The 21,088-nt window shown below is 43.0% G+C and overlaps 11 protein-coding genes across 11 annotated transcripts; 5 read left to right on the forward strand and 6 right to left on the reverse strand.

Moving 5' to 3' along the window:
* Positions 1 to 334: 334 nt before the first annotated feature.
* ERG12 (mevalonate kinase) lies at positions 335 to 1,588 on the forward strand (the record flags this gene model as incomplete). Its single annotated transcript, XM_003679158.1, has 1 exon — positions 335 to 1,588. The coding sequence occupies one exon, from the start codon at positions 335 to 337 to the stop codon at positions 1,586 to 1,588; it is 1,254 nt and encodes a 417-aa protein (XP_003679206.1).
* An 84-nt stretch (positions 1,589 to 1,672) lies between these two features.
* On the reverse strand, positions 1,673 to 2,791 carry FSF1 (Fsf1p; the record flags this gene model as incomplete). Its single annotated transcript, XM_003679159.1, has 1 exon — positions 1,673 to 2,791. One exon carries the CDS (start codon positions 2,789 to 2,791, stop codon positions 1,673 to 1,675), a length of 1,119 nt encoding a protein of 372 aa, XP_003679207.1.
* Positions 2,792 to 3,746: 955 nt separating this feature from the next.
* YTM1 (Ytm1p) lies at positions 3,747 to 5,102 on the forward strand (the record flags this gene model as incomplete). Its single annotated transcript, XM_003679160.1, has 1 exon — positions 3,747 to 5,102. One exon carries the CDS (start codon positions 3,747 to 3,749, stop codon positions 5,100 to 5,102), a length of 1,356 nt encoding a protein of 451 aa, XP_003679208.1.
* A 4-nt stretch (positions 5,103 to 5,106) lies between these two features.
* On the reverse strand, positions 5,107 to 6,459 carry TDEL0A06660 (uncharacterized protein; the record flags this gene model as incomplete). Its single annotated transcript, XM_003679161.1, has 1 exon — positions 5,107 to 6,459. The coding sequence occupies one exon, from the start codon at positions 6,457 to 6,459 to the stop codon at positions 5,107 to 5,109; it is 1,353 nt and encodes a 450-aa protein (XP_003679209.1).
* Positions 6,460 to 6,665: 206 nt separating this feature from the next.
* On the reverse strand, positions 6,666 to 8,543 carry TPO4 (Tpo4p; the record flags this gene model as incomplete). Its single annotated transcript, XM_003679162.1, has 1 exon — positions 6,666 to 8,543. The coding sequence occupies one exon, from the start codon at positions 8,541 to 8,543 to the stop codon at positions 6,666 to 6,668; it is 1,878 nt and encodes a 625-aa protein (XP_003679210.1).
* Positions 8,544 to 9,109: 566 nt separating this feature from the next.
* On the forward strand, positions 9,110 to 10,435 carry MGL2 (putative carboxylic ester hydrolase; the record flags this gene model as incomplete). The annotated part of the gene is made up of 1 exon (XM_003679163.1): positions 9,110 to 10,435. The coding sequence occupies one exon, from the start codon at positions 9,110 to 9,112 to the stop codon at positions 10,433 to 10,435; it is 1,326 nt and encodes a 441-aa protein (XP_003679211.1).
* A 314-nt stretch (positions 10,436 to 10,749) lies between these two features.
* DML1 (Dml1p) lies at positions 10,750 to 12,174 on the forward strand (the record flags this gene model as incomplete). Its single annotated transcript, XM_003679164.1, has 1 exon — positions 10,750 to 12,174. One exon carries the CDS (start codon positions 10,750 to 10,752, stop codon positions 12,172 to 12,174), a length of 1,425 nt encoding a protein of 474 aa, XP_003679212.1.
* Positions 12,175 to 12,317: 143 nt separating this feature from the next.
* FAS2 (trifunctional fatty acid synthase subunit FAS2) lies at positions 12,318 to 18,011 on the reverse strand (the record flags this gene model as incomplete). The annotated part of the gene is made up of 1 exon (XM_003679165.1): positions 12,318 to 18,011. The coding sequence occupies one exon, from the start codon at positions 18,009 to 18,011 to the stop codon at positions 12,318 to 12,320; it is 5,694 nt and encodes a 1,897-aa protein (XP_003679213.1).
* Positions 18,012 to 18,729: 718 nt separating this feature from the next.
* On the reverse strand, positions 18,730 to 19,623 carry SSO1 (syntaxin; the record flags this gene model as incomplete). The annotated part of the gene is made up of 1 exon (XM_003679166.1): positions 18,730 to 19,623. The coding sequence occupies one exon, from the start codon at positions 19,621 to 19,623 to the stop codon at positions 18,730 to 18,732; it is 894 nt and encodes a 297-aa protein (XP_003679214.1).
* A 132-nt stretch (positions 19,624 to 19,755) lies between these two features.
* Positions 19,756 to 20,382, reverse strand: NSL1 (MIND complex subunit NSL1; the record flags this gene model as incomplete). Its single annotated transcript, XM_003679167.1, has 1 exon — positions 19,756 to 20,382. One exon carries the CDS (start codon positions 20,380 to 20,382, stop codon positions 19,756 to 19,758), a length of 627 nt encoding a protein of 208 aa, XP_003679215.1.
* A 201-nt stretch (positions 20,383 to 20,583) lies between these two features.
* VMA11 (H(+)-transporting V0 sector ATPase subunit c') lies at positions 20,584 to 21,075 on the forward strand (the record flags this gene model as incomplete). Its single annotated transcript, XM_003679168.1, has 1 exon — positions 20,584 to 21,075. One exon carries the CDS (start codon positions 20,584 to 20,586, stop codon positions 21,073 to 21,075), a length of 492 nt encoding a protein of 163 aa, XP_003679216.1.
* Positions 21,076 to 21,088: the final 13 nt, after the last annotated feature.

Below are 21,088 nucleotides of genomic sequence, written 5' to 3' on the forward strand. Positions count from 1 at the left end.
AACTTTTATAGCAAATCAATAACCGTGATCTCAGAAGACTAGTTTCTTCGAGCTGAATGAAGCTTTTTAATCTGTTTTACTGTTGCTAAAGTGGTTATGTTTCTTATATCCCTTCAGTGATTTGCAGCCATTAACTATTTTTTGCACGTATAGTGCGACCCGCTTCTTCGAAGATGAAATTCTAATTGAGTTTGAAATATTCAACGAACTAAAAGAGCCGGTCGTGTTGGTTGTACAGGCCTTGGGGACTCAATTGAATCGTTAGGAGTTCTTTTGGCTATTTGGTTTTTAGTGGTTTTTTTGCCAGAGCTCAATTGGTTTTTTTTGTGAAGTTATGTCCTTACCTTTCTTGACATCGGCACCCGGTAAAGTTATCATCTTTGGTGAACATTCAGCTGTCTATAGTGAGCCTGCTGTTGCTGCTAGTGTCTCTTCTCTGAGAACTTATCTTTTAGTCTCAAAACATGAGGATTCCAACGCGGTAGAGCTGGACTTTCCCGACATCCAATTCAAGCACAAGTGGTCTCATGATGAGTTTCGTAGTATTTTGGAGAATCGGGAGGCTTTGGATGAGGCCCGTTCGAATACTAGAGAGCTATCGAGCAAATTGGTTGCAGCTTTAAAAGTTTTGCATTCGGAATTGAAGGATTCCCTATCTTATCATGCGGCATTCTCCTTCTCATACTTGTACTTGTGCCTATGTCCAGAAGTTAGAGGTGTGAGATTTACTGTTAAGTCTACCTTACCAATTGGAGCTGGTTTGGGATCGAGTGCATCACTTTCGGTGGCTTTGGTGTTGGCGATGACCAGGTTGAATGGTGTGATCGACTCCAGCAATGAATTTTCGGTACAGGACAAGAAACTAATTAATGAGTGGTCGTTTGTGTGTGAGAAGTGTATACACGGTACACCATCTGGTATTGATAACGCAGTGGCAACATACGGTAATGCAGTATTGTTCAAGAGAGAGATGGACGGCGCTACCAACTTCGAGTTTGTCGAGGATTTTCCACAGGTGCCCATGCTATTGACCTACACCAAAATTCCACGTTCTACCAAGAACCTTGTCTCAAGCGTTAGGGATCTCGTTTCGAGGCAACCGAATATCGTCAAGCCCATTCTTGTAGCCATGGGACAACTAGCTATCAGAGGCGCGGAGATCCTGGATTCTCTGAATGACGAAAATCATAAAGAGTTGGTAGAGTTAGTTCGAGTAAACCATGGTTTGTTAGTGGCCCTTGGCGTTTCTCATCCAGGTTTGGAAATTGTCAGATCGTTAAGCGATACTTTGAGAATTGGTTCAACCAAGCTAACTGGAGCTGGTGGAGGTGGTTGTGCTCTCACAATGTTAACGAAGGATGCAAATGGATTAGCGATCGAAGAGTTCAGAGAGAAGTTGGAAACGGAACATGGGTATGAGTTGTACCAGACTCAACTTGGTGGAGTCGGGTGTAGTTTCTTGCCCAACGAGGTCATCGGCAACCAAGACCTTGAACGCATTTACAAGATATTTAACGGAGAGATGGACAAAAAGCATTTGGATGAATTTTTACTTCCTGGGAAATGCCCACTGCCTTGGATAGTTTAAATAGACTCTTGGTACTTAATTTGATAGAAATTTGAACTTCACATTTGTTGCATCTATAATTCTATAAGCTTTCATGGGAGTAGTTTACATACCTCTGTTGAAGTAAACCAATTCGATTGGTTTACCATCCCTGTCCTTTTTGTCCTTCAATTCAGATTCTAATTTGTTTAGGTGGATGGCTTGTCTTTGTGGGAAGAGTGCCAAGGCGAAGGGTAAAGCTGCGAAAGCCGTACAAGCGATGACACCGAGGCTTGCAGCTGTTTGAACCCCCAGAGACTTACCCTTTAAGAGGGATCTTTGTAATCTGACAAGGAGTAATGGTGGGATAACCATAACGGGTGTAGCGTTGATGACTCTACTGAGAGCGGTTTCACCAACGGCAATGACAGCGGCTTTCTTAGATTTGCCGACTTCTTCACCGTTAGAATCGAAAACGGAAATACCCTTCGTAATTTCGTTACCTCTCATCAAAAACACATTAACGATACCTGCACTCACAACGGCGGCAAATGGGACCAACCGACCCAAAATCAACTTTGTATGTGGTTTCAAATTTTTTAATCTTGGAACCAATTTATTCAGACCAACTGCAACACCACACGATGCACTCACAGCGACAGCATAATTCGTTATCAGCTGCTTCGTAGACATTGGGTGTGATTTATTTGCATTAGCAGAGTTCACAGCGACGTTCAAAGATTGATTTGCCCATTGCCAGAAGAGTGTACCAGCGGTGCCCAAACCTGGCGTAAGCATACCTGCAGTGACAACCAAGTTTGATAGGACATTACATGACATACGGAACGGTAAAACCACGGTTTCACCGTTATCTGGATGCACCGTGGAATCCAACTGCTTCTTTGCGTGCCAAAATTCTGGGGTAGTTTCCTTCAATTCACCATGACGATAAGCACTCACGATCTCTCTTGCATGAGCCAGGTCTTTGGAGGTGGTCAACAACATGGTGGGGTCCACGATTTCCATGCAATGACGCACTCTTCCCCAGTAAGTGGAAAGATCATAACGCGATTCTGGTAATGGGATAGGACCTGATACTGACGAAGCCATCTTGAAAGTTTTAACTCTTGAAAAGGTCAATAGTGATGAATATTGGTGAATTATTACCAGGGCGGTAATTGAAATATGAGAGTCATACTGAAATTTTTCACTCGGCAAAAGGAAAGACTCGAGAACCGTATACATCACGTGATGTCGGCGGTAATATCAATGGTATTCTCTAGCTTCGCAGTATACTTCTTCAAATCCTCTTTAGTACTCCGTTTTAATGCCTTATTGTTATATCGACTCGAGATCTTCATTAGATGTAACTTTAACAGTTTTTCCACTGTTCCCCGAAACTCTTAAACCGAATAATAGCTATAATGGATCCTCTCATCATTACCTTGAGCTGTAGTAAACTTTCAGCTACGGCAGTGGTCCATTTTCTCTAATTTCTTCCCTTAGACCTCATCCACTGTTAGGTAGCAAATCATCATACTCCAAAAGAATATTTTCTGCCTCACTGGAAACTCTGATCTATTCTCTAGAGAGCCATCCAACCACTGACCCATTTCCTGGAGCACACAAGTAGCTCGTAAGGAACTTAACCTCTTGAAGCATTATTACAGTGCTACTGGAGTTGTCGGCGGCAAATTTTAGCCCTAAATGCTTTCAAAGCCGGGTGATGGTCTAGCAAATTTAGACTATAAAAACTAAAAGCTTTTAACAACTTCTTAACTACTTTATCTCTCTTTCTAATCTCTCTTTACAGTTTTTAAGAAGGTGATACGAATGCCTTCTATTCACTGTGCCATCTTGTTAGTCGTAGATGATCAGAGGGGAAAAGAACGGCTAGAATAATGTAAATTTATAACTTATACTCATGAGCGTCCTCATACTGTCCGGGGTAATTTGTGGTAGTAAAATACCCTTCCCATGGCTCTGGTCGGTAACTGCGCAAGTGAGACAACTCAATTAGATAGCCATTAAACGTCTTTATTAGTAGTTTCTTATTGAAATTTTTTCAGATGTAGTGTATACTGAAAAAATTTTGAAAAATTACCATCTCATCTCATCTCATCTCATCTCATCGAGAGAATTAAGAGGTCATAACATAGTTCGCTAGGCTGTTCTAAGTAGTGGAAAAGTACTGTTGAAGATGACTGAGGATAAATCACAAGTTAGATTGAAGTTTTTCACCCGTGAGCAGGATGAATCATTGCATGTTCAGGATACGCCCATCTATGCTCCAATTTCACTAAAAAGATACGGTCTGTCTGAGATCGTTAACCATCTTTTGGAGTTGGAAACTGCTGTCCCATTTGACTTTTTGATCGATGGTGAGCTTTTGCGTACTTCTTTGCAAGATTATCTAACCAGGAAAGGTTTGTCTAGTGAAAGTTCATTGAACGTGGAATATACAAGAGCTGTGCTTCCGCCTTCTTATCTGGCAAGTTTCAATAACGAGGACTGGATAAGTTCTATCGACGTCGGTGACAAACACATTATAAATGGTTCTTATGATGGGATTGTGAGAACTTGGAATCTATCAGGTAAAGTTGATAAGCAATATAGTGGTCATTCAGGTCCTATCCGTGCAGTGAAATACATCTCAGACACAAGATTGGTTTCTGCAGGTAATGACCGTACGTTGCGTCTATGGAAGACTAAGCACGACCAAGTTGTTCAGGATGATGATGATGAGGAAAATATTGAGGAAGGTAAGACTTTGGCTATTCTTGAAGGTCACAAGGCACCAGTGGTATCCGTTGATGTCTCGAATAACTCGAGAATTTTGTCTGGTTCATATGATAACTCTATTGGTTTCTGGTCTACGATTTACAAAGAAATGATTACAGTCGACCCCATGGAAGAACTCACAAATAGTACCAACAACAAGATCTCTACCGCTGCAAGAAAGAGAAGAAAGATGTCAATGAAGGATGGGTCCATCAGAAGACGTGGTCCTTTGTCGCTGTTACAGTCCCATACGGGACCAGTCGAACAAGCTAAGTTCGACCTGACTGACAACACTGTGGGTTACTCGGTCTCGCAGGATCACACAATAAAGACTTGGGATTTGGTGACAGCACGTTGTGTCGACACAAAGACTACCTCGTACTCGTTACTCTCAATGGTTCAATTGCCTAGTCTACATTTACTCGCGTGTGGTTCTAGTGCAAGACACATTACTCTACATGATCTACGTGTTGACTCTTCTGCAAAGATTACTCAACAACAACTAATTGGTCATAAGAACTTTGTTGTGTCCCTGGACACTTGCCCCGAGAATGAATACATGCTATGCTCGGCATCTCATGACGGTACGGTCAAAGTTTGGGACGTCAGAGCAACGTCTCCTATGTACACTATCACTAGAGAGGATCCATCGGTTCAAAAAGGTATCAACGATAAGGTTTTCGCCGTCAGATGGGCAAAGGATGTTGGCATTATCAGTGGAGGTCAAGATAAAAAGCTTCAAATAAACAAAGGTGATAATATTTTTAAGAGCTAGTAATTTAATTAGATGTCTTATCGAAAACCGTGTGAAATTTAAGTAACCCGTAATAGCCCTGATATAAAGACTCAGTATTGGTTAAATATCCATTCAAGCCTTCTTTGTAATCTGTGGTGCGTGTCTCAACAAGATCTTTCCAGCCTCTTACCTTACGCAGTCTCTTGAGTTCATCGGCAGTGAATTGCACTAGAGGCCTTGTGCCGTATTTTAGAGGACCGACATTAATCCAATGTAGTGTTTTGCAGTGAGCGCTTAATTGCTCAGTTGCTTCCAAATATTCAAATACGTTCTCAGCTGTGTCAATAAAAAAGGCAGTACAGACGATTATCTGGTCATAATGCTCGGTGTTGGTCGTGTACTGGCGAAAATCTCCCCAATATGAGGCCAAATTGGCCGGTCTCTTAATCTTGCTCAAAGGTACTTCGAAACTTCGGATTTGGCTCTGTGTATCGAGGCTACCAGAATAATGCTGCGCGAATGGTCTGATTCTGACATCCTGTCCATGGCCCAACGCAAATTCATTGAATATATACATCAAAGAAGACCATTCGACGGAGTCGACTTGGCAATGTGGGAAGCTTTTAGCTATGAAGAAAGGCAATTGGCCGACTCCAGCTCCAGGTACAACGACCAAAGTTTTGCTTTCATTCGATATATTGACCCTCTCCGTAATTCTTTCATGAACAAAATCGTTGATGGGTTGCCTTTCGCATTCGAAATTAGCGCTCCAGTCTCTGCATAAATGACCAATAGCCTCATTCACACTGCCTTGATTGGACTTAGAATTTGAGAGGATTACAGCATCACCGGTAAAGCTCAATTCATTGTTTTCATTTAAGTGATAGCCTATGTCTGCACATATTGTCTTGAGCTGATCTGGAAGGGTCTCATCTTCCGAATCAGCGATGTTGCACTTGACCAGTTTGTCGAGAACATGTTTTATTACAGCCTCTAGAACTTTGTTATTCTCCTCAATGCTCTTATTTACCTTTTGGATCTTAGTAAAATAGGAGATTTCCCTCAATTGTTCCAATGACTCTTCATTCAACTCATTTGCTCGATTGAAGATGACGCCGTTTTGTCTTTGGGCTCTCGCAAAGTACTCTCGTAATTGCGTTAGAGACTGTGTTAATTCATAAAGTGTGATGCCCTTGGTTCCCTTGAATCGATTGGAAGGTTTTCCCACCTTGAATTCTGGTGTCGCTACAATAGCCTGTTTAGACGGCAGAAAGTAGTCCGAAAGTGAAGTCTCTAACAATGAGCTTGCCCAATCCCTAAAAGGCTTGTACTTTCTAAGAATCGACATAAGTACAGCCAGGCATGTAAATACAATGGTCGGTATACTTGATGCCATGGTTGAGTTGATTTCAGTCTGTTTCTTAAAGATGATTTACATTTTGAGTTTGTCAACCTAAACATTAATACTAAAAAAACCTTCACCAGGTGGAAAGTTTGGTTGAAAGAAAAGATAGCTGCTATTCAGAACAAGCCTGCGGCAATTCGATATCACTGGATTAATAAATTCTATCTAATCGAACTTTGGGGTATTAAATAATGTTATCATACTATGTTTGAAGCGGCATCTGCGAATTTATCGTCACCATCACCATCACCATCACCATCACCATCACCAATTTGCTCATAAATTGAATCTTGAGGAGCTGTACGAGTTCGTGTCATTTGTAAAGGACGATCTGCCCCATTATCTTTCTTGGAAGGAGCCAGAGAATGCAAATCGTCATACCTTCTAAGTGTGCTCACTCTACTCAATGTGGCAGCATCTGACCCTTCTTCTCCTGCATCCTCTTCTTCCCGTTGTTGCCTGATCATTGCTGAATAACCAAACATCGATTTTTGTCTAATTTTACCACCCCATCTTTCGAATATCCAGGGAATAGGAATCATAACGACACAGATCAGCGCGAATAGAGTACTGGCCCATTTGATCTTCAAATTTTCGTACATTTGAATGGTAAAAAGTGGGAAGACACTACTAGTAACGTATCTTAACAGGGAGTTGGCCGCCAGACATGATGCCACAAATAATGGCGGATAGCACATCGAGAAATAGATGATGACACTGAAGAAGATAAGAATCAAACCGAAACCAAACGGAACACCAGCTGCCACTGGGGCCATCCAGTGAACATCGGGCCTGGCAGTCCAAGCTTGCCAAAATAGTGCAACCGGCAAAGCGATCGAACCGAATTTACATGCCAACAAAAATTGCTCGGGAACCACAGGCAGCAATTGATTGGTTACTGGGTCTCTATGTCCTCTGTAAGGCGTTGTTCTCTTTGATTCCCTCTCTTCCAAGGTCAAATCTGGAGTTCCTTCGGGTGCCTTGGGGAACAAGTACTTACGATCCAAAAACATGTAGAAACATGATCCCATCCACAAACCAATACCAATACCTAGGAAAGGCAAACTAGAGACACCTAGATTCATTTTGTATACACCACGGTAAATGACGGGGTATGCTTCGAAAAATCCAAATAGCACTGCAAAGATGAACGAAACATAGATACTGAAGACGAACACAATAGGTTCAACAACCAACATTTTAAGCGGACGGAAAATAGTAATAGTTAAAGTAGTTTTCAAGAATGCCTTCTGTTCCTCCTTACCAAAAGATTTCAAATTGACCTTATTCTTCTTGGCACGCTTTCTTAAGATAACACCTTTGTGTGTCTCTGGCATAATCGCAATGAAAGGTAAGATTAACCCTCCAGCAATCAATTGAATCCATTGAGACCAACGCCAGCCCTGTTTCTCTGTAGCGAAACTACCCATGATAGGACTAATCACTGGCCCCAGGAAAGGTGCCACACAGAAGAAAGTCATCGCAACCGAAACCTGATCCATATCGAAAATATCCATGATGGTTCCAGACCCCACGGAAAGTGCTGGAGATGCAAATGCCCCAGAAAGAAATCTCAAAGGCAAAACGATTCTCATATGGCCATTAGATAAACCAACACCCATGGTAAATAACATCGAAATTGGAAGCGAAAACAGATACACCGGCTTACGACCAAAGACTTCACTCAACGGAGCTCCAATGACTGTCGATAAACCCAGCAAATAAAACGTTAGACCTGAGATTGCTAAAGTTTGATTATATTTATAACGAAGAACCATCTCAGGAACACCCGAAACATACAAAGAAGATCCCATTGTCACCACAAGACACAACATAGCCACTGTCATTGTCGTGTACCATTTTTTCCAACTTGGCCAATTATGTGGATTTTCCATATCATCGGGACCTTCCCAATCCAAACTTCTTGGATCTACCGGTTCATCACTATCCTGTGCTCCATTCTGCCCTTCAGAAGCACCCTGTGCCCCGTATAAATCTACATCTTTTTCAGAAATTTGATCGGATCTCTCATGAGGTGTCTCTTCCGAACTATTGGATCCTATTAAACCCGGCATCTATTTTATTATAATTAGTCTCTTGAATACTTAAAGAAAAGCCATCCAAAGACAAACTTAAAATTCTTCATCGAATAAACAAAACCATTTTATATAACCCATTACAGGACTGGCTTACAAAACACCCTGAACCTTCTGTTACTTCAACACGCACACGAGGTCGGTGTTAATTCAACTCTTCCGAAGGCTGCTTTTCGAACTTCGAACTTCGAACTTCGGAAAAACTACCAACAATGGACCCGGAAAATAAATACAATAGGGATTGATCCGTAACCATCGTGGGTGGTAGCAACAGCCGCCTCGATTTTTCCGAGTTCCGTCGCTCTTCGGATAAAATAGTTTTTGCGAGCGCCATCTTTTGGCTCGTTCGGGAAAAAACGGATTATCCCCGAGTCTTAAGATTTTCCATATCTAAGAATATGTTATCAATTATCAAGGTATTGATTGGATAGTACAAGGCTCATCTCATCGGTGTTCTATAGAAATAAAGGACCCTGGAGTAGCGGTAAAATTTCAAATTAATCAAGTTGGTTTCGACAGGTAGAAAGAAAAAGGTTTGCCCTCATATGTTGCGAGATATACTGCCGAATTGTCTGCGAGTGAAGCAAGTATTGCCGCTTCATCCGGTGGTATGGCAGGATGAAAGTTTCGCTGGAGGCTCAGTTTCGATGCAGCAATTGATTGAAAAATATAGTCCAGAATTTTCAGAGGGAGCAGCTTCCATGCTGCATCCTATGTTGATCAATGGGCATTTCCAAACGGCTTATGCTGCTTATAAACCTTTTAAGACGATAGATGTTGTGAATTATAAGCGGCTGGTTTTAAAGTATCCTGATAATGGTGTTGGGACTTTGGACATCGCCGTGAAGAGTTTAAATCCTGAAATCGATGGTAATTACGTTCCAGAATCGCAGAAGACTCGTAGTTTGCCCGAGAGCTATTCGTATTTCAAGCCTGATGATCCACGTTTGTCGTCTAATGATGATAAACCAATGGTAATCATATTGCATGGTCTTACGGGAGGTTCTGCTGAAAGTTATGCCAGAACATTGGTTAATAGAATTACCACGTTGTACAATTTTGAAGCATGTGTGTTCAACGCAAGAGGTTGTTGTCAGTCGTCAATCACTACTCCACAGCTGTATAATGCAGGGTGGACTAATGATATAAGGCACTGTGTGAACGATCTAAGATCACGGTTCCCCAACAGAAAGCTTTATATGGTCGGTTTTTCGCTTGGAGCCTCGGTAATGACTAATTATATCGGTGAAGAAGGTGCAAATTCCTATATCAAATGTGCAGTTGCTTTGGGAAACCCTTGGGATCTTACTCATTCGTCCTATTATATCAACAATACTAAGATGGGGGCCAGATTTTATTCACCAGCATTGGCTCAAAATTTAGTCGATCTTTCAAAAAGTCATATGGAAATGTTAAAGAAAGACCCAAAGATGAGGGAACGCTATGAGAGTAAGATGGTTAATATAAACACCGTTGAGCAATTCGATAACTTCTTTACAGCACCTATGTTTGGCTATAACACAGCCACAGAGTACTATAGAAATGCTTCGTCATGCAATAGACTGCTCTCTATTCGAACACCTTTCTTGGCTATAAACTCGTTGGACGATCCTATCGTTGGTTTCGAAGCAATGCCAGAGGAAGAAGTGAGGGCAAATCCATTTACGTTGTTGGTCGAAACCACAAAGGGTGGCCATGTGGCGTGGTTCGAAGATACAAAGGGGAAAAGATGGTACACTGATCCATTGTGCAGATTTTTGAGTGGCTTCCATAAAGAGATTGTTCTAAAGGGCTTAGAACCCTCAACAGATGGTGATTTACCACAGAACAATTTTGGTCCCGTTATGACCACACAGCTAGATTACGACTAGCGGAAGCATATGTGTTGATATTATGATTTTCGACATCCAGTCTCGGCCAATATAAGTGTACAGGATGGTCACGTAGGCATGAAGCCATCTGTATATATTTACTATCCTTTTGCCGTGGCAAGCTTCGACATATAAGATATAGATGATTGATGTTTAAGAAAAGTACGAATCCAAATGAATTATCAGCTTTAGGATGGACTCAAAAGGTTACAACTTACTGTAGACGCCCTCAACAATCGCGAACTTGAAGTAAAAAAAATCGATGAGCATCTCTTCAAATCTCATCGGGTAGTAAAGGTGATATTCAAGGACGCATGCATGAGATTGTAACCATATCGGTAGGCCATAGGCCAAACCATTTGGCTACTCAGTACTTCAACTGCCAAGAAGAGCTTCTGTCTCGCCAAGCGGAAAAGGTAAATGATCCATCAATATTTTTGCAGCCTTCCATCGATAGAATCTCTAGAACTGTATCATACACTCCAAGAGCCCTTCTTTGGGATGCCAAGACTGGCTATGGTGCATTGGGTACCTATCAATATAACCAATCCAGCGATTATTATTACAGTGAAGAAGAGAACATAGAGAGCGGACATAACGAGGTCATCATGACTCAGCCACGAGTCCCAAAGGCGGAATATCAAACTGCTTTGGACTCAGGAAGTGACGAACTGCCGAGACTGAACCACGAGACTACGAAGTATTGGTCAGACTATTCAAAATTAATTTATTCATTCACAAGTTTTAATGTTCTCAAAGACTGGTACCACGACGTCTCGAAACCCAATTTACCAGATTTTCATAGGCTCAAAACTAAAAGGTTTGATAGTTACGAAGTTGGTTGCCAAGAATTCAATGAAAACTATCTACAAGACTTTTTCGATGGTAATCTACACACCCAACTCGAGCAATGTGACACTTTACAGGGCTTTAATTTGATAACTGACATGGATAGTGGTTGGGGAGGTTTTTCATCTTCGATGTTGATTGAACTTCGGAATGAGCTACCCAAAGCTTCGATATTTACCTGGGGGTTTAATGAAGATGATTCTCTTACTGCCCAATCCGCCAGTGACTCAAGAATTACCAAATCGAATATCTCAAAACTAGGAAACAAGATACGAAGCACGGTAGCCTTAGCTGACGAATCTGATCTCATGGTACCCTTATATGGAAATACTGCTTTGTCGAACTGGGAGCAGGCTGGCTTAACATGCAAACTATTTGACACACTGAACTCTACCATGTCACAATCAAGTTTGGCCCAACGGAGATCAATGGAAGATATCACAAATTGCTTAACGCTGAGTGATACAGATAGGAACTTCGTATCGTCAATATCAGGACTCGAGGGAACGAGGGACAGCTCTTTTTTCTCAAGGATTAAACCCAGCAGGGGCCCTCCAAGAGAACCACACGTCTTCACAACCTGCCGTATTGCTAGATTCCCACTGTCCGCTAAGCTACCCACAGAATCTAATGTATCAGAGCTTTCCACTTATGCATACTGCCCCTCAGACACAATTCCTGATCCTTACCGCCAGGAAACTGAATTTGCAATCCAACTTTCTTCCACAGAAATTTGTAGAGAGGTTTTTAGGCAGTACGAGGATGTTGTCAGCAAGTATTTCCGCCATGATACTGATAGAGAAGAACTCAAAGACGATCTTGCTTCAATGAGCTCAAATTACGAGTATGGCTGGTACGATGACGATTATTCTGGTGACGATGATATGTAATAAAATAGGTAAGAATACAACATTTAATGTTTGATCAAGCAACCACTTCAGCTTCCGGTAGAAATTGCGCGATAAGTAAAACTTGACGAGATGAAATAATTTAAATTCTAGTCTTTATATAACAAAAGTTAATAGATGTCAGACTATTTCTTTGAGGAAATAGCGACGGCAACAGATTGGAAATCATCGTGAGAGATAGAAACCTTCACTTCAGAAACGCCTGCCTGGGTAGCCACCTTCTTAGCGTTACCATGTAACTTAACTTCTGGGCCCTTACCAGCAGCACGGGTGATTTCAATATCCTTCAAAGAAGCACCACCGCCTTGAGATTTAACGCCCAAAGACTTGAAAACGGCCTCCTTAGCGGACCAAGTTCCAGCAAAAGAGCTCTGAACACAAGGCTGGGATCTGCAGTAAGCAATCTCATCGTCAGTGAAATTACGTTCAACAAATGTTTCGTTGTCAACGTTTACACTTGAGATCAACTCAACATCAACACCGACACCACTGTCCTTAGCGCCAGCGGTAGCTTGCTTAGTCAAGTCACTGACAATAGCAGCAGTTTGTTTGTTGGCGTCAGAAACGAAGTTATCAGTCTGTTGAATTGTCTTGGCACCGAAGGTCAATGCACCAGTGTTCTTCTCTGCGGAAACACGAGCTAATGGGTCTAGGTAGACTGGTTGTTCCAATTCGTTGGAGTAAGGAGCATGCTCCTTGCTGACGAACAACTTGTTGTAGATCATACCGTTGTGGAAGAATTTGTGAGCGGCCTTCTCTCTAGCGGTAACCTTGGCAACGTACTTCTCATAAGTGCCTTGATCAACGGCACCAAACAAGTAGTCTGGATGAATGACAATAGCTTGAGCACCCTTTTGACCGAAACCGAAAGAGGTGATAGAAACTGCCTTAACACCGCTGGTTTGCAAGGACTTAGATGGGTACAAGACATACTCGAATTGCTCCAAAAGTTTGTCGACATTGTCAGCATTACGGTTACCTGGGATGATACCGGAGTTCAAAATTTGAATAGCACCGTTCAACATCCAAGCACCGGCGGCACCCTTTGGATGACCGGTTAGGTACTTCTGGAAGACACCGATGACTGGGTTACCTTCAGATCTACCCAAATGCTTCATCATTTCGTTGATAGTAGCAGATTCATTCTTATCGTTGGCCTTGGTAGAGGTACCGTGGAAAGAAGCGACGCCTAGGTCGTCAATGGTTAGTCCGTATGTTGCCAAGGCACCTCTCAAAGGAGCAATACGAGGGTCGTTCTTGTAGAATTCATTACCCCATTGAGCTTGAGCGGACTTAACTTGTCTAGCTGCTTCTCTCTTGATCTCCTCGGTACGTTCGGAGTAGAAGACTGCATGGTCCTCAGCTGGGATTTCCTCAACTTCATGTTGTAGCATTTCCAATTCATTTTCAACCCACAACTTAATTTGCTTTTGACGGTTGATCAATTGACGCTTTCTGTACTTCATGTCCAACAATGGTGTTGGGAATTTCAAGCCACCGTGATGTTCTCTTGCGGTGGTCAAAATACCCTTACCTGGAGCTGGAACAGATCTACCAATCTTGTCGGTTGCGGTGGCGGTTAGACCAACAATACCGTAGATTGGAACACCCATCTTAAGAGCCAAATCAGCGTTCATAATAATTTGAATACCGGCACCTTGTGCTTCCATGAAACCGTTACGGGTAGTGGTAGTAGGTCTGGACATTTCAGCTGGGGTACGACCATGTTCAAATTCATCCAAAGTGTCAGAAGTAGCCTTCATGTTACCGAATTCGTAAGAGCCCTCTTCTTGGAAATCATCGTAACCACCGACGATACAGATCTTTGCCTTACCAGATAGAATAGTTTCCACACCGACATCAACAGATTCAACAGCGGTAGCACAAGCACCGACTGGGGTCTTGATAGGACCAGATGAAGAGACCAACAACATATTAACCCAAGCGGACATGGTGTTGATGAAAGATTCTTGCAAGATATCGTTTTGGACTGGTTGGTCCTTGTAACGATCCTTGAACATACCACGCAGAGCAGTAACACCACCCATACCGGAACCGGAACAGTTACCAACTTCTGAGACGTGAACGTATTCATACATCTCATATGGATCAGTGATACCAGAAGCAATGAAAGCTTCAACGACAGACACCAAAGCAAACAAAGTAATTGGATCAACTTGCGAGATGACATCGTCGGAGATACCATATGTCTTGGCGTTCCAACCAGTTGGAATTTGGCCAGCAACCAAACGGTCGAATCTCAATGCCTTTGGAATGTAAAGAGTTGCGCCCTTCAATAGCTTGACGGAGAATTCACCACTCTCTGGGATCTCGAAAACATCGACCTTATCTCCATGTTCGTGCTTGAATTGTTCTGCAGTTTCCTTGGATGCCTCAAATGGTTCCAAGTCTTCTTCAACAACGACTTCTTGAATCATTTGCTTTTTCTTTGGATCATAGCCATCGAATAGCTCTGGTTCAATCAATCTAATACCAGCATGTTCAATAATCTTACTTTCGTACTTGGTCTTGATATCCTTATCATCAACAGGTTCGTTGGACTTGGCATCAACCCAACCGGTGTAAGGGCGACCCTTCAAGTTACCATTGTGGTACTTGATCAAACCCATAATCCAGGCCATCTCAACGGCACCTTCCAGAGAGAATTCACCGAAAGCTTCCATTTCCCATCTGGTTCTAGAAGAACCCCATGGACCAACTTCGGAGAAACCGGTAACAACAATGACTCTTTCCAAATCCAGTAGGCCTTCTAAGTCAGATTTGCATACCTTCTTGACATCCTTGTAAGATTTCAAACCAGGGAAGTTCAAGTTAATGTTAGCCTTAGGTTGAACTTCGACTTGTGTATAAGCAGCATCAGCCTTGTCACCACTGACAACCTTGTGTTCCAAAGCAGTTTCAATGGAGACAGCCTTTCTGATATCGGAAGTGTCGGTCAATTCACTACGCAATCTTCTGGTGAAGTCCTTCAAATCAGTCAAGTATTGCAAGCTACCGTTCAAGTCAGCCATAACTGGGGATTTCTGACACAATTGAACGACTTCTGGGATCAACAAACCAAGCAAGTTGAAAGCCATTTCCTTTTGAGAGAAAGTACGTACACCGGCCTTTTCAATACCTTCTGCGATGATATTGTTAGCACTCATCAAACCAGTACCTCTGGTCCAACCAATGATAGCACCACAAATGGTCAATTGGTTGCCCCAGGATTCGGAGTGCCATCTGTTGAACAAAGTCTCCAAAGAAAGCTTAGATTCGGAATACAAACCGTCACCACCGAAAGTACCGTGGTTTGGTGACATAGGCAAGATAACTTGAGCTGGTCTAGTCTCAATACCTCTTTGAGATTTTTGCTTCTTGACGTTACCCATGACTCTCATGATGTTGGTCAACATGATTCTGTGAGCAAACTCAGATTTGGAGTCAATGTTATCCAATTCAATACCATTTTCTGGGATAGCAGCGAATGGAATAATAGCGTCCAAATCCCAGCCAAGACCACCGTTCTTTTCATCATCGTAAATGTACTCAACCAGAGCTTCAACATCTTGCTTGGAACCTTGGTTGAATGGCACGACAACCAAAGTAGAACCCTTAGCACCGTACTTGGCGTACACGGATTGGTAGAAATCGGTGACAGGCTTTGAGAAACGAGAAGTAGTGACGATAACCTTAGCACCACCTTGAATCAAACCTTGCAAGATCTCAGCACCGATGGAGCCCTTACCAGCACCGGTGATCAAGACGTACTTGTCCTTGAAAGTAACACCGTTGATAGCAGCTTTCTCCAAGCCATCCAAAAACAGAGAGGATAGTTGACGGTCGTACAACCATTCACCGGTTGCCTTCTTCTTCTTCAAGTGCAAGAAAGGAACGGTTTCTCTTGGAATACTGGAAGAAACAGTCTTTGAGATCTCAGATTTGTTTGGCAAAGAAGCAACTTCCTTGGTAGAGTCCTTGTCCAAAGCGTCATCAACGACACCAGCCAACTGAGTGGTTTGAGAAGCGTCGATTTCCTTGGAATTCTGCAAGAATTTCATTAGATCACCGTAAATCTTTTCGAATTCAGAAGCAGTAGATCCGGAAATATCGTGCTTGGAAGCCTGAGCATTGATGGCTTTGTAGACACGGGTTAAATCCTCTTCGATAGTGGATTGAGCCTCCTTAGCCAAGCTACCACCGATAGCCATCTCTTGGACGTATTCAGATAGCTTTCTGACTTTTTCTTTTGGTTCTTCGGAATATTTAATGTTACCGTTCTTGTCAATAACGGTTTTTGGACCAGTTGGTTTAGCGATGTCCTTGTAAACAGGGTCCATGTCTATAACTTGTTTACAGTTTTCGATCAATTGTTCACCGAGGCTCTTTGCCAATTTGTAGTTGTCACCCTTAGATTCATCAGTATGAGCAACGTGGTATTCCATGAATTTGATCAAAGTCTCATTGGATCTGTTCATAATGTTAATAGCCTCACTGACGACTTCTCTGTCAACGTTTTTCAAAACACCGTGAATGATCTCAAAGTACAAGTGCAATAGAGATTGCTTAGCCCAGTTCCAAGATGAATCGAAAACTCTAGCCTTCTTTCTAGAGAAAGAAGTTGCGATACCGTTGATGAAGTATTCACCCAATTCAGTGGTTAGGAAATCAAGTTGTGATTGCAATTGAGCAGCATTGTCCTTTTCCTTGAGCAGTTTTCTTTCACCACTGTCCAGATCCATCTTCAAATAACGAGCCAGGACCTGCAATTGTTGACGAGCTAGAATCTTTTGATCCTTGTTCAATTCATCGAATGCAGCAGCGTCGATAGTAGCACCACCTGCACCGCCAGCACCAGCACCAGCGCCAGCACCTGCGGAAGCAGCAGATAGATCGATACCTGCAGTTGATGCGTATTTTTGAGCCATAGAGTCCAAGAAGGCTTTAGCTTCAGGTTCAGAACCCAAACGGGCAGCTGGTTCGTTGGTCAAAGCGATCAACAAGACAGAATCCTGTCTACCACTACCCAAACCCCAACGAGTTTGCAAGTATTTTCTTGCAGTGGTGATAGTAAACCCACCAGGCATCTTGGAAGACATTAATCTCGAAATCAGAGAAGAAGATTGTTTACCCAGAGCACCAGAGAAAGTTTCTTGGAAAGTCTCTGCCAATTCTTCCAAAGGAGTCTCCTCTGGCTTCTCGGGAGTAGCACCGAACTCCTTACCCAAGTCACCCAAGATTTCGTTTTGGACAGTCGATTTACCACCGACCAAATCCTTAATTGTCTTTGAGAATGGCACACCATCTAGACTCTTCTTCAACTTGTGAGCAACCAAAACATGTAGTAGCAATGAAGCCTTAACTGGCTCATCTGGGATATCAGCAGCAGGACCAGATGGAGCAGCGGCAGCCACTGGAGCAGCAGCAGCCGGAGCAGCAGCCGCTGGGGTTGCTGCACTTGCATTGGAAGCAGCTGGAGCAGCAGCTTCAGCTGAACCAGAAGCAGCAGATTCCTTAGCGGCCAATTCCTCAGGATCCAAAGTATAGTTGATCTCCTTAGCGTCCTTGGCGTAGCAGAGAACCTGTCTGTGCAACGACAAAGCAGCATCATAGGACTCATACTTGCTCTTCAAGGTCCTTTGGGCCATACCAGCCAAAGTAGGGGAAGGACCAATTTCGACAACTCTCTCAGTGTTGAAATCCTTCAAGAAAACATCCTGTGTCTCAATCCATCTAACTGGAGAAGCAAACTGATAAGCTAAAAGCTCCGTCAATAGAACGTGAGCCAATTCCTGTTCAACCTCCGGTTTCATAACCATCTTGTACTATACTAACGGCGGTTGCTTCCTTAAAAAGTACTACCTAATATCCCAGGAGCCCTTTTAACTTCTTATATACCCAGTGGCGTTTCTTGATGAGTTGCAGAGCCGCCCAACAATTCGAGTTCGGCTTCGTGTTGACGCTTCGCTGCATACAAAATTGTTGGATTTGCCAGCCAAACAGCGATAAGACCCGGCAAGACACGTTCAATGGGCCACGCGAGAGCTCTACATACCTTAACTAAAGCCTCAGACCCACCAGGAATGCAATTGAGTGGTCAAAAGACCGGTATAACTGCATTCCGGTGTCTTGTCAAGCCCTAACACGCTTATTCCAAGCTACTCGTATGCAGTGCGACGGTGAAAAATTGTATATAATGGGCGAGAAGTGCTAACTTAACCAACATAACACTCCTTTCAACAGATGTATAGCACTTTGGCATTGAATAGTCAGTACAGGAGTACTGATGTTTGATGCCAATGACATTTCAAGCCTTTTACAATACTGTTCTTCACCGTGGTTGCGACTACACCGAAGGGCCTATGGTATTGTGAAAACTTGTCTTTGGAAGATGAACCGACCTAGTTTCCACCCTGATGTGCAGTTCCTTTATGGGACAACTCACTTCAATTGCACGATCGGGACTAATATAATGGGGTCACATGTATTCTAGACGAAATTGATTAGTTATAATAAGTTTTACACATCTTGAGTAGTTTATCTGGTCTTGACAACTGAAGGTACCACGACGACGACGACGATAACGGCGAAGATTAAGAAGACAATTATCCAGCATCTAATCTTGTTTTTACGAGCTCTCTTAGCACTCGTGACGGCTTTGTTTGTGTGTCCGACACCTTGCTCGACATCTTGCTGAGCGTCTTCGACATTTTTGTCAATAACTTCGATGTTTTCCTGTTGTTCAACGACTAATTGTTCCATGTCGTTGAACAATTGAGTCAATTCAGCCATTGTTTTCTCCAATTTTAATAATTCTTGGTGTCTTGCTTGAACTTCTGCCAAAGCGGTCTTGGCTTCACCACGTCTATTAGCATTCAATAGAGCTTGAGAGAAGATTTGCTGACCTCCGACATCGTTGATGGCATTCTCAACTTCGGCATCTGTTGCATCTGGTTGTACTACACGGTATTGTCTCATAGCTTGTTCTTTATTTTCCTCCTTGTAATTGGACTCAATAATACGGTAGTCTTGAATAGCTTTCAAAAACCTTTGTCTAGAGTTCTCTGCCTGTGCCTGCTTGCTGGCATCATGTAGACCTGCCTGCTGGGCACTCTTAATTTTACTCTTTAACTGGTATTGCAAGTCCGAAGCCTGCGACACGATATCATCAAGTGTACGTCTCAACTGTAGTTCCTGGTCTTCATTCACTTCGGCCAACAAACGTTTATGGTAGGTATCAACACTGTTGATCAATTGCTCATAGGTGTCCAACTCGTGGTTAATCTCGTTTATTTTACCCATAAACTCGACAAAATCGCCGCCACCAGTGCCAGCGGTTCTGACGTTCGATTGAGTGTTCATCTCGTAACTGTCGACCGCTGGGGCCTCATACGGATTCTGAGACTCGTAGGGATTGGTATTGTAGTTCATCCTGGCGTTATTTTGGTGTTGTTTTAGTTAAAACAACGCTTCATTTCCCGTAAAAGTTCGCTCTTATAGCACACTAAAAAATATGAAAATTTTACACAAAACGAGAATATGAAACACAGCCCAGCAATCACTTTACTCGAGTTGGTCCTCGAGATAGGCCACTAGACTCTTAATCTTGCCCAGGTTGGTCCTTATTTGCGGGATGTTCGATTGTGCTTCGTGCAGTGATGTTAGCGAACTTTCGTATTGGTCCACGCGTTCATTCAAAATCTTGTCAACACTATCCTGCGACTCCATAGGGACGCCAGCGCCCTCATGCTTTTCTAGCTCTGCGATCTGCGCATCTAATTTTGCCAAGAACTTATCTTTCGCCCCTTCATACGCTTCATCCACTGTTTTAGGGCCATCCCGTCGCAGTTGGGCAACTTGAACTGTACAGTCTTCCCATTCTCTATACGCCTGTCTGACTCTCTCATTCAATTCAAGGTCAAACGGTTCCACATACCGCTCCTGCGACTTCGAAATCAGATCTTTCACACCAACGCTACCATCGTTGTCCTCAGCATTCACAACTCGCATAGAACTAGATGCCATCTCAAGCACCTGTGCTAGAAACTCCTGCAATTGCAATCTCACGTCTCGCCCAACTGTATCATCGGCCTCTCCGGGCAAATGCAACGCCGCTCGTTCATCCAAAGCCTCGTGTAGCTGCCCATACACGCTCCTGAGCTGCTCCACGCTCACATCTACCTTTGGCATCCTTCAGCACTGCTCAGAGTATTAGTGATTTCTTCTGTTTACGCGCCTTCAGCTTATATACCTTTAGTATGACCGTCACCCGGCGTCTAGTCTTGATTTTTATAAGAGAAGGGATTATTTCAATTGTAAAAGCAGCCATATATAAGAGAAAGTGAGTAAAAAGAGGCCAATTGAAGGTTTAGCTTGGTCTTTGGGAGTGGAATGTCTAGTGAAGTTAGTGAATACGCTCCGCTGTATGCCCCTTTCTTTGGGTTTGCCGGTTGTGCTGCGGCTATGGTGCTTTCGTGCCTTGGTGCGGCCATCGGTACGGCCAAGTCGGGCATTGGGATCGCTGGTATCGGTACGTTTAAACCTGAATTGATTATGAAATCGTTGATTCCCGTTGTGATGAGTGGTATCCTGGCTATCTATGGTCTTGTAGTGGCCGTGTTGATCGCGGGAAATATGTCTCCGTCAGAGGATTATACTCTATTTAATGGAGCTATGCATTTGAGTTGCGGATTATGTGTTGGATTTGCGTGTTTGAGTAGTGGGTATGCGATTGGTATTGTTGGGGATATTGGAGTGCGTAAATTCATGCATCAGGCGCGGCTCTTTGTGGGTATCGTGCTTATCCTGATCTTCTCTGAAGTGCTGGGATTGTACGGTATGATTGTTGCATTGATTCTGAATACCAGAGGTTCCGAGAAATAGATACATATGTATG

Source organism: Torulaspora delbrueckii, chromosome 1 (genome assembly GCF_000243375.1).
Source record: "Torulaspora delbrueckii CBS 1146 chromosome 1, complete genome".
NCBI classification, from domain to species: Eukaryota; Fungi; Ascomycota; class Saccharomycetes; order Saccharomycetales; family Saccharomycetaceae; genus Torulaspora; species Torulaspora delbrueckii.